Source organism: Stenella coeruleoalba (assembly GCF_951394435.1).
Source record: "Stenella coeruleoalba genome assembly, chromosome: 11".
In the NCBI taxonomy this organism is placed as follows: domain Eukaryota; kingdom Metazoa; phylum Chordata; class Mammalia; order Artiodactyla; family Delphinidae; genus Stenella; species Stenella coeruleoalba.
In genome coordinates, this window is record NC_137157.1 from 8,769,382 (window position 1) to 8,780,813 (window position 11,432).

Here is an 11,432-nt window from a genome sequence, read left to right on the forward strand (position 1 = left end):
CTCAGGTGATCTGAATGCAGGTGGTGGAAGGATCACACTTTGAGTGACGGCCAGTGTTGGGAAGAGGATCTACTCTCTGGAAGCAGAAAGTCTCACTGGTTGTGGGGCCTCGAGTGAGTAATTTCATCTAAGTCTCCATTTCCTCATTTTCAAATGGGGAGGTGGTCCCTTCAGGGTTGTTCTGAGTTTTAAATGAGATAATGCAGCGGCACAAGGAACACAGTGCCTGGCCTGCTGTGAGCTGTGGGTCCACGTCGGCACCCCCTTCTCTCCTCTGATGGAACCCAGAACAAAGGGGCCTCACTTCGGAGGCAGCTCCCAGGGAGACAGCAGCACAGAGCTGCCCACCAGCCCCAGACGTCAAGGTAGAGATGTTTTCCTTTGCCTGATACCATGTCCAGCAGGTCCAGCACATGGTGATTAACGCCCAGGCAACACTACACTTCCAGGAAGGTCAAAACTTGAACTGAGGGGAAGGGCAGCTCAATCAAGGGAAGAGTAAGTAAGTCTGTACAATGCACTGTCCCTCGAGCGACGCTGGGCATCAGTGCCCGCACGCCGAGCACGGAACGCACCACTAGGAAAACTGCGGCCCTGGGAATTCTCTGGTGGTCCAGTGGTTAGGACTCTGAGCTTTCACTGCCGAGGGCCTGGGTTCAACCCCTGGCTGGGGCCATGAGGCGCGGCCAAAAGAAAAAAGAAAGAAAGAAAGGAAAGAAAACTGCAGCCTGAGTGGAGAGCACCTCCAGGTGGGCTCGGGACCCAGTTGGCACGGCTGCCACTGAGCATGGAGAGGTGCTACTGGAGGATGGAGACAACTCGCCCGGCACACGGCAAAGGCTTTCTTTTGTCATCAAGGCTGCAACAGGCCCCATCCAATTTCTCCCCCGGTGGGATGTGAACAACTGGACAAGAAAGCGTTACTTTAAGCTTCCTGTCTGTGCTTCCTGGGGTGAGAGAGGAGAGGAAAGCCCAGGCGAGGAGGCCTGCATGACTGCCCGGGGAACACCCACGGACGCTGCCTGGCCCTGCCCCACCTGCCTTGCAGCCTCCTACCTCTGGGACACCAGGGTCATTTAGCTGAATCCCCAAAGTCCAGGAGCATCCTGCAGTGGGTGAAGCACAGACTTTGGAGTCGGGGGTCCCACCGGGGTGGTGAGACCACGGGTGTTACTTGACCCCTGGGAACTCTGCCTGTAAAGTGAGGCTGACTCATGGTTCTTGTGAGGATGCGGAGACGCAGTGACGCCTGGAGAGCATCTGGCGCTGTGCTTCCTCTCCACAGTGCCTGGCACACGGTGGGAGGGTGGGGGTGGGGCTCAGCGTCAGCATGATGGGAGACTAGGGGTCGGTCCCCTGCTCTTGGCAGGTGGAACCAATAGCCCAACCCTAAGCGTGCCGTTTCCCTGCCCAAACCCTCGGCCTGAGTTCAGCCTGGCCAAAGACCCTCCGTGTGCTTCCAACCCACTCCCTCCCTTGACGATAAACTCCTCTGCGTTCTCCAAACACACCCAGCAGCTCCCACCCTGGTGGCTTACCTCACACTGTCACCACCTTCTCCCTGTGGTGATGGGAACATCCCTTCCCTGTTGAGGTCCTTGCTTCACCCTCCCCCAGGCTGTCCCAGGCTCATTCTCGTCCTGGGTCCCCAGCCCCCAGGGCAGTGTGTACCCTTCCCAGAAGGCACACCTGCTCAGGCCTGTGTCTCTCTGAGCACATGGTGGAGGGGGGTGCGCACAGAGACCTGTCATGCCACCCTGCACAGGGCCTGACACGCAGTGAATGTCTAAAGAGTACCTCCGCAGTAGGGGGCTTCTCTCGGGGGGCTGAGGAAGCAGTCTGGACCAGAGCCCTGGCCCACCGAGAGGACAGAAGCCAAGACCATTGGGGTCTTGTTCTCTGCCTCGAGGCCGGGCTGCCCCCAGCCCACCGGCCGGGCATCTGCGCTTTGTCAGCTGAGGCTTCCCAGCTGTCTGAGGCCATGTTACACTGTTTCAGGCTCACTAATTAGACATCATTAACCACCAGGCTCCCTCCTGCACTGGCAGCCACTGGAGCCCAGCTCTGCCAGCCAGGCCACCTCCCCTCCCAGGCCCTGTGGCCTCTGTGCCAGCTCTGTTCCCGCCTCTGCTGTGCACCACCGGGGCTCACCCCCTGTCCACCCCTCATCCTTACGAGGCACTCTTGACACCCATTCCCCAAACTAGGTGGATGAAGGGGTGATACAAAGGACACTCGGGCCGGCTCTCCAGAGAACAGACTGTACCCATGTGAGCAAGGTCAACTAATTCAGCCGTGAAGAACCATATGTGATCTGCCAGGCAGTAAGAAGGGCAATTCTCTTTAAGATCCTAGGCCAGCTTTTCCCTGCCCCACGGCATGCTTCTGGGATGACTTCCCCTGCACTAAGTTGGTGTTAATTAGTGAAAATTATCTAATGCAAGCTCATTTTAACATTAGCTTAAAGCTAAACATAATTAAGAAGATAAATCAGCTGCTAAGAAAAAAAAACCCAACGGGGAAACACACATGATTCTTAGGATAAGCTGCTGCTTTGGGCTACTGGCCTGGAGCTCCGAGCACCACACACTATGTGGGCAGAGTACGGCAGGGCTCGAGAAGTACCTTCGAGGTATTTCTTGATGGATCAATCAGCGCAAGACAACTGGAGTTGGCAGCTTGCCCGGGAGGTTCTGAGAAGCGGCAAGGATAACTTACCGGCCACAGCCAGGTGATGCTGCCTGGGAGGGCTTCTCCAGAGAGGCAAGTGGAGGGTGCAGGGAGCGGGGGAAGGTGGTCAGGAGGGGCTGGGCGCTGGGAATAGCGTGAATCTGTGCACTCCGAGGCCTCCGGCCTTGCACACCCCGGCCCTCTGCCCGCCCTCCCTTCCATACCGGCTGCTTCAGCCGTCAATTCCCAGGAGGCCTCTGCGCCCCTGGAGCTCAGTGGGATTCAGACTCAATCTCAAGTTCCCATGCAGCTCCACTATTTACCAGCCCTGTGACCTTAGCATCTGTAAAATGGAAAGTTGCTGGATTGTTGTGAAAGTTAAATGAAATAATATATTTTAAAAGGGCTAGCACGGTCTGGTATTTAAGTACTCAACAGTTAATAGCTATTGACCCTCTCCCTCCAACCTGTTCTGCAGTTTATCTTCTTTTTCAGCGTCCACATTTTATTCACCTGTATATTTCTGGAATGTGGCACATGTGAAACATGGTGAGTAAATGAGCAGAAGTGGGGAATCTCCAAGCAGTCTGGGAACGCTTCCGGGAGGGGGAGTTAAGAACACTCACAGTGGGTCCTCAAGGACCCACAAAAAGGAAAGAAGCCCTGGTCCCTGTCCCTGACCCTGCCTCCTGCCGACTCACTGCTAGAGAACACAACAGAAAGAGCATTTCTCTGGAGCCTCCCACATGCCCCACCAGTGCTGTGAGAGGCCCAACAGGGTGACCACCGTACAAGCTGGGCTGGGATGAGCCAACAGATTACTAGAAACTCAGGCCAGAGAGACCACTAATTAGAAAAGCCATAGGCTCTTTTCCTGGGCTAAGATTCTGGGATCATTAGCAAGTCTACAGACTCCAAAAATTCAGAGAAGGAAAAGAAAACGGGGGGGAAGGCAGCGGCCCCAGCTAAGGCCGACCAGTCATGCATGGCCCCTGGGGTAGGAGGTGTGGTGGGAGGGAGGGGCAGGGATCACTAGAGTGACTCAGCCTGGGAGGGGGTGTGGTCAGGACAGTGTCAGGAGCAGAGGCAGGCGGTCAGCCAGGACCCAGCCCTGCTCGTTGGTCCTCTGCCCTGCTCCTCTCTCCCAGAAGATTGGAGGCCTGCCCCAGAACAGGCTCTGCCCTGTACATTGTGAGGAAAAGGAGGCGGACCTGACCACCAGCCAAGGTGAAGCAGTGAGGCAGCATCCTGGGGGTGCACCTGGACAGATGGGGCGGCGTGGGCGTGGGGTTGCCAGCAGGTCTCCCATTAAGGTCTCAGTTTGTCAGTGAGGGCCCACGTCCCAGAGGGCCAGAAAGTGGCCAGCAAGAGGACACTGGTCGGGGGACTAAGATCCCACAAGCCATGTGGCATGGCCAAACCAAATACGTCCCTGGAAGCTACCTATATCCAGCTTCCTGGTGACACCAGTGCCACCAGACAGAAAGAATCCTCTCCTCTCCCTCTCCCACCAAAGTAGTCCTGTACTTGTTTGTTTCCAGAACTAGTTGGTGAGCTTCCCAGAACCTGGCTGGCAACAAATATACTTTGCTTCTGGAATTTCAGATGGAAGCGGTGGCCACAGGGGCAATCCCCAAAAGTAACTGCATGTGTAGCAGAAGGACACAAGCCTTGAATTCAGACCTGGCCTCTGGGAAAACCTCATTTCCCTTGCAAGGTGCTGGGGATTGAGTTAATTAAAGGAAATAACATGCAGAGCACCTATCTTTCAACAATGTTAGCCCCTCGTAATATAAATCCCTTTTATCTGCATCTATTAGTCATCTTTTTCAAAATGCTGTCTCATACAGTCTTGCACTGGAGTCTCAGAGCAATCTTGTGAAAGTAAGCAAGAAGACAAGAATGATCCCCATTTTACAGATGCAGAGATGGAGGCCTAGCAAGGTCAAATGATTTGCCCAACGTCACCTGGTAGAGGAGGAAAGACAGAGCAAGAATGAAGACACCCAGGCTCCCGGCTGCCAACTGTGTACTCCTTCCCCTGCAGTGACCTGGCCTCCTGAGACCACTGCCCAGCAAACCTGGCTACGCTACCACGAGACCAAGAAGTCATGAAGAATGCACCCCTTTACTGAGGCCCCATCTTCTACTTTTGAACTCCCCGGGAAACACCCATCCTCAGAGTTTCAGGGACCTAAATTGTCAGATTTCAGAGGAACCAAGCCTCAGCCTCCCTCTTCTCCAAAGACAGAAACACAGCCTGTCCCCCACCTCAACCCACCCCACCCCCGTGTCCCCATGCCCCAGCGCCTACTTGTGCAAGCTATCGTCCTGAGGAGTCCTTCCAGACTGCCCTTCTGAATGACTCTGCAGGGGGACGCCCTCAGGGACCCCTGATTCAGGGACCGGGGAGCCGCCGTGCCTTCCTGTCTCATCTCGGCCCGTGGCAGATCCTAGAGAAGACCCTTGGCTGAGTACTCAGTTACCACAGCCCTGCAGACGAGAGCCACCCTGGCAGATGAGAGCCGCCCTGGCAGATGAGAGCCGCCCTGACAAACGGCCACAGCAGATCAAGGCAGTTGAGAAGTGCGGGGGGGGGGGGGGGGTGGGCAGCTGGAGCTGCTCCTCTCACCCAGAGGAGGAAACAGGAAGCGCACCTGCACAGGGCCTCCAACCTGAAGAGGAGAAGCAACCCCTGACCGTCCTAACTCTGATCTCCTGGCAGGCAGCCCCGCATGGAGTCCTGGGAGGAAGCTCAGCCACATTTCCCTCCCGGCTCTGCGAGGGGAGAGCGACGGCAGCACCTTTCCAGGACAACTGATGTTTGTACGATACTTTCTTGGTATCCTCTGCTTTCATACACTTTCTTCCTGATTTTTCAAAACCATCCAGAAATCTAGGTAATGCCCTCCAATTTTGCAGGTCAGGAGTCCCAGGGAGGGAAGTGGTTTACCCCAAAGGAACGCAGTTTGTAAGTAGCCAGGTCAGGACAGAAATCAAGACCTTTCAACTTCAGAGCCTATACTCTGTCCTTGACGTGAAGCTGGGTCTCCATTGCCCAGAAACCCCAGCTCCCAGGATCAGTGACTGAGCGTAAAAGACAGAGACTCAGAATCCAATAGCCACAGACCCAAGGGCTTGGCAGGGATGCTGGGACAGGCCGAGGCAAGATCCTGGAAGGACTGTGAAGTGCTCAGTCCCTGGAACTGCAGCTGCATCATTATCCGCCAGCCTCAAGGGGACAAGGACTCTGGAACCGCCCCGGGCCTTGGAAATAACCGCCCACGAGGAGTGGTCACTCAGGGAGGGAAGAAGAGTTAGGCGAGGGAGACAGTGTGTTGGACCCACAGGTCACGGGCTGCCCTGAGAGGCCTTTTCTTGCTCTGCACAGCGAATCAGGCTTTTCAAAGGCAGCTCAGGAGCTCTAGATAAAGCCTCTGACGTGGAACGGTAGGAGCACGGGGAAAGGTATTAGGCGAGAAGCAGGACCAGCTCTCCAACAAGGCTGCGAGGTGGCTGACGAATGTACCGTCAGACTCAAGATTTCACAAACCAGCCATATTTAAGTATATATATATATATGTAAACTGTTTCTTTTGTTTCTTCTCTCTCTCTTTTTTTTCTTTTTGAATCTGCTTCATGTCAATATCCCAGTGCCCAGCATGGTGCCTGGTCCAGGCACCTGGTCCAGAGAAGGTGCTGCGTGCTGTTTGCTGGATGTATCTGAATGAGGGAAGAGCCAATTGAGGCTAACAGGGCGAGACAGTGGCAAAGGCTGCCACCCGAAAGCTGAGCCTCCTGGTGAAGTGAACTGGAGCCTCTGAGACTTTGTCACATCCCCTGGGCATGTGTACCCGGCTGTTCACCCCCATCGCCTGCCCAGACCTCTAACCAAGGCTGCTAACCTGGCCAACCATGTCTCCTGCCCTGGAGCCTTTCCCCAAAGCCCTCTGCACCCCCCTCCTCCCAATTTAAAGCATTCTTCTCTCTGCTGCCAGGTGGCTTGGAACAATGGGGATTAAAGGGGTCCCTCAGTAATGTGCAGTTCAACTGGGGACTCTCCAGACACTTGCTTCCCTAGACCGATGGAGAGGGGCGGGTGGCCAATAGGAGGCAGTTTGCAATCAATTAAACAAACATCATTGGTTGCCCGTGCCGCTGGGGCCCTACAAAGATGACGGACAGGTGTAGGAGGGAGTCTTAGCTCTTCCAAAGCTGCTAGTCCCCGAGGATAAAATGGGCTCTCCTAAATCGAGCTGTGTGCCAGGCACACATGTGGCACAAACAAGGAGCCACGTCTGAGAACAAAAAGTCACTTTTGGATTGAAAATTTGATAAACAGCCAAAGAAGGGTTAGCCTCTGAGCCAGACCCTGAAGGCAAGGGACACACCATTGACAGGCAGAGATGGGGTAGGGCTGGGTCTGCTACCCATGCCCCTCTGTCCCCCACCAACCAGGTGGGCCTGTTCCTCTCACTGCCACGGGAATAAAGAGCAGCAGCTCCCAGGTAATCAAAGCTTCCTAGCCCAGCAGCCACCCTCTCCTGGGTTGTGTTTATATCTACACGGAGTCATTGGTAGTTCTGACCAGGGACCTGGGGAAGCTGTGTCCTCGCCTTGTCCTTGGTCTGAAGACAAATCATTAGACCCTTCTGGACCTCAGGGGCCTCCCCTCTGCCTGACACGGTTTTTGAGGCCCAAAGGAAATGCTGGGGGAGGCACTGTGGTAAGCAGTGAGGAGCTGGGTAGTTGGTATCCTCGAGTGTGGGGCTCAGGAATGCAGGGGCCAAGGGTCAGTCTTCAAGGTGGGTGGCCAGTAGGTTTTCCTCTGCTCCTGGAGCACAGGCAATACTCTCTAAACCTACTCAGTAGACTCAAAAATGGGTGCCACTGGTCAGAAGGGAGCTGGGGCTCAAAGATGGGTGGATGCCTGGTGCAATTCCACCCTTCTTGCTGCATTCAGACACGCTTGTAGACAGGCCCTCAGCATCAAAGGTCCTTCCCTAACCCGGTTCAGGGGCTGGGTCAGTGCCCCTCCTGCCACGCCCTCTGTTAAGCACCCATCATTCTGTATTAAAATGATGGTTTATTAGACTATTAGGCCATTTAAGAGCAGAGGTGTGTTTTATATGTCTGTTTTCTACTGAAGTGCTTAGCACATAGTAAACCTCGAAATATTTGTCCAATGACCAAATGCACTATTCTTCCAAATCGCAGTTATTTGGTCCTCTCACTCTGCCCTTGTAAATGAGAACCAGCCGTTTCCTTGTCTACACAGGGTCTTGATTTAAGTCCAGTCCCCCCTGCCCCCGCCCTGCAGTTACAGTGGTCACAGCAGCCCAAGCGGCAGCAACCTCCCCTGGTTCCTCTCTGCCAGCGTGGGAGAGGCCACGGACTCACTTCTGGGTCCCTGAAGGCACTTTTCCGCCTGCACTTTAAGCAAAGTACATCGAAAATCTCTCTCTCCTGAGTCTCTTAAGGAGAAACTGCCCATTCCAGTTTCCTTCTCTCTCTCCTTTCAACTCTGCAATTTACGTTCCTTGTAAAGCCCTCCCAGATTAGGCATATCCAGCCTCAAAAACTGCTTCCCTTCCAGCACATCCCCCAGCATTTGAATTAACTCTTGGAGGGCAAAGGCCACCTTATATCCTCCTATGGCTAGTACCCGGCACACGGTAGGCACCTAGGAAATAATTACTGGTTTAATATGTATGCATTGGATCAGTTCACAGTTGTTAAAGTTTCTGTTGTTAAATATTTAAAGAGTTAAGAACACTCCACTACATAGGAGATTCCTGACATCCCATATGGGACTAGAAGTTCTAGTGGGCAGGTCCCTGTCTCCCCCTCCTTGTAACAGGGGGTCACAACCTGCAGTCCAGGTTGTGACCAGGCTAGTTCCATTCCAGCTCCTTGGTTTAGTCAACCGACAGCACGGCAGTTAAGGAGAAGGACTTTGGTGTTTGAACCCTGGCTCAGCAAGTGACTTAACTGTTCTGAATCCAAACGTAAGGAAAATACCCATCTTACTCCGTAGTTGTGAAAAGCAAAAGAAAAAATGCAGGTAAATCATTAGCACAGTGGCTGGCACATATTAAGGATGCATAAATCAAGGCTTGTGAGTATTACAGCACGAGCCCTGACCCCTGACCCCAGCTGCACCCTGCTGCACAGTATTGTCACCCAGTCCTTTCTCCTCCTCTGTCCAAACTTGTCTTTCTCTTTTGCAGAATGCAATATACAAAGGACGCTCAGGTAGACAAGCTGAAATTCTTTAGAGAGGGAGGGTGGAAACATGGACAGGGAAAAGTTAACCCTTCCTTCTGGCAGCCAATCTAGCCAACTACCTGCATTGCGCCTTCCAGGAAGAGGAGGCCCACCACCGGTCTTTCTAGGCTCGTTCAGCCTCTAGGGATAAAAGGGCTCCAACCACAGTTACTGAGTTGAATCAGAATGGTGAACCCAAGCCACTCCTGCTGTATATTTTGAACTGGGCACCGAAGGCTGCTGATGTTTCTTAACAAATCTCAATGTAGGGGAACCAGACTTAGCAAATAAAAATACAGAATGTCCCCATTAACTTTGAATTTCACAGAAACAGTGAATGACTTTTTAGCATCAGTATGTCCCAATGCAATATTTGGGTCATACTGAATAATACTAAATTTTTTCTTGTTGTTTATCTGGAATTCAAACTTAACAGGACATCTTATATTTTATCTGGAAGCCCTACCCAGGTACCCCTACCCAAGGGCACAGAGTAAATCTTCCCCCTGCCCTACGAACTACTGGCCCCACCAGTATTAGAATACCAGCCACTCTGGAAGCATCACCTCCTTTCAATCCCCAGGTAGAGTAGACGCTGTAAGTGGGAGCTTCTTCTTGACCTGGTAAGTCCAGGGATCTGCCTTGTCAAAGCACCCAGCACAGAGTCAGGTACGTAGTAGGTGACCAAAATACATCCCTTAATTCATCCTAGACTGCGTGAGCTCTAGCACTGGGCCCAGAGCCGGAGTGAATTTCAGGGGCCAGGGGCCAGGCCAGCCTTGACTCTGGGGGACCGTCTAAGAGCAGCGTGGCTTGGGGTGGGAGGCCACACCACACTTCCTGGGGTTGCCTGAGGATCAAATCAGAAAATGGCCAGGGATATGTTTTGTAAATCCCTGAACAGCACATAGGTTATTATCAAGACCTTTGAGTGGCCCATTTTACCAAAGGACTCCACAGCCCACACTCTTCCCTAGGGAGAGAAACCAGACAGGGAAACAGAAGCACAGAGCAGAGGAAAGCCAGCGCCTCTGGACACTGTAATGGTGACAAGCAACTGTCCCAACACCTTGTAATTTGCCAAACACGTTCACATCCGCGCTCTCCAGAGGACTCACCAGCCCCACGTCGGAAGGGAGGGCTCTGGTCCCATTTTCCAGAGGGTGGAAAGGGCGGCCAGGCCCAGGCCTTGCCTCGGAGGTGGCGCCTGGTCCAAGGGGCCAGGCGTGGGGGCGTGGCCTACCTTCTGGGCCTGTTGGATCATCTGCCGGACCACTTGCTTCAGGTGGGGCGCCTTTTCCTCCTTAGGAGGGTGAGTGAAGAGGGTGACGCGGCTCACGCCGCGGTAGAAGGCTGCTTCGGTCCAGCCCAGCTCCAGCGGGGGCACCTCGGTGTCGGAGCAGTCGGGCCAGTAGGCCAGGGAATCGCCGGACTCGGCCGCGGCCTGCGTCGGGGTCTCGGCCTCGGCCTTGCTCTTGCCCCGGCCGGCGGCGGCGGCGGCGGCGGCGGCGGCGACTTCGTAGGGGCTCCAGGTGGCGCCGAGGGCCTGACGCTCCTGGCTGGAGAGGAAGTCCCGCAGCTGCTCCTCCTTGACCCGCTCGCGGTAGGCCTGCTCGCCGCCGCCCAGCAGCGCCTCGAGGGCGGCCCGCCGCCGCTCGCAGTAGTAGAAGGCTGCCTGCGCCGCGGTCACCCTCTCGTTCACGTGCGCCTCGTCCAGGCAGCCGAGCTGGGACTCGGCCATGGCGCCCCGGCCCCGGCCCCGGCCCCGGCCCGAGTCCAACCGCCGCACCTGGAGCCGCCGAGGGGCGGGGCGCCCCACCTGGACGAGAGGGCGGCCAATCGGCGCGGGCGCGGCCGTCGGGCGGGGAGGGGCAGCTGCGCCTCCGCCTCTGCGGGGCGCGAGCGGCGCAGACGGCCTCGGGGGCTCGGCTGGGGACGCGACGACGCCTAGGCCTGCGTGGCCCAGCCTGGGGCGGGAGCCCCGGAGTGGGCCGGAGCTTGGAGCCGGGCGGTAGTTAGATCCACGTGCGGCCTCTGGCCCGCTTTCGTCTCCTGGCCCCGACCCTTCGGTGGGGGAAAGGTTGGGGACCTAACCCTTCCTGTTGCCGGGCGGCCAGACACGTCACAGCGCGTCCATTTTCCCTGCTAACTGTTAGGGCCCCGAGCACGTGGTCTGGCCAGAGTGCTTCTGAGGTGGCCGATCTGACCACTCGTCGGTTGGGGGTCCGGGGGCCCTCTGCTAGGCCAGATTGTGACGGCCTAGCAGGGGCGGTTGGTGTGCAAAAGCGACATGCTAATAAAACCCCCAGCTCCTGGCCCACGTCCACGTGTCCCAGTCTGAGATCAGAGGCCCCTCCAGGGGCCGTCAATCCAACACTTTCACCAGGACAAAAATTTCTTAAAAAAAAAAAAAAAAAGCCACCCAGATACAGCAAGGATGTAAGCAGCAGCAGTGGAATTTTTTCCCCCCATTTTAATTTGAAGTGGTTTGTGTG

At 55.2% G+C, this 11,432-nt stretch overlaps 1 protein-coding gene across 2 annotated transcripts in view; it reads right to left on the reverse strand.

Moving 5' to 3' along the window:
- Positions 1 to 10,721, reverse strand: part of FAM83F (family with sequence similarity 83 member F) — a 28,311-nt gene extending 17,590 nt beyond the window's left edge. For both annotated transcript variants that reach the window (XR_013830574.1, XM_079937708.1), the window contains exon 1: positions 10,181 to 10,721. Coding sequence is in view for 1 of the 2 variants with exons in the window: in XM_079937708.1 (XP_079793834.1) it covers positions 10,181 to 10,678 (498 nt within the window). In the remaining variant the exon portion in view is untranslated. The remainder of the gene's footprint in view (positions 1 to 10,180) is intronic.
- Between the last annotated feature and the right edge of the window lie 711 nt (positions 10,722 to 11,432).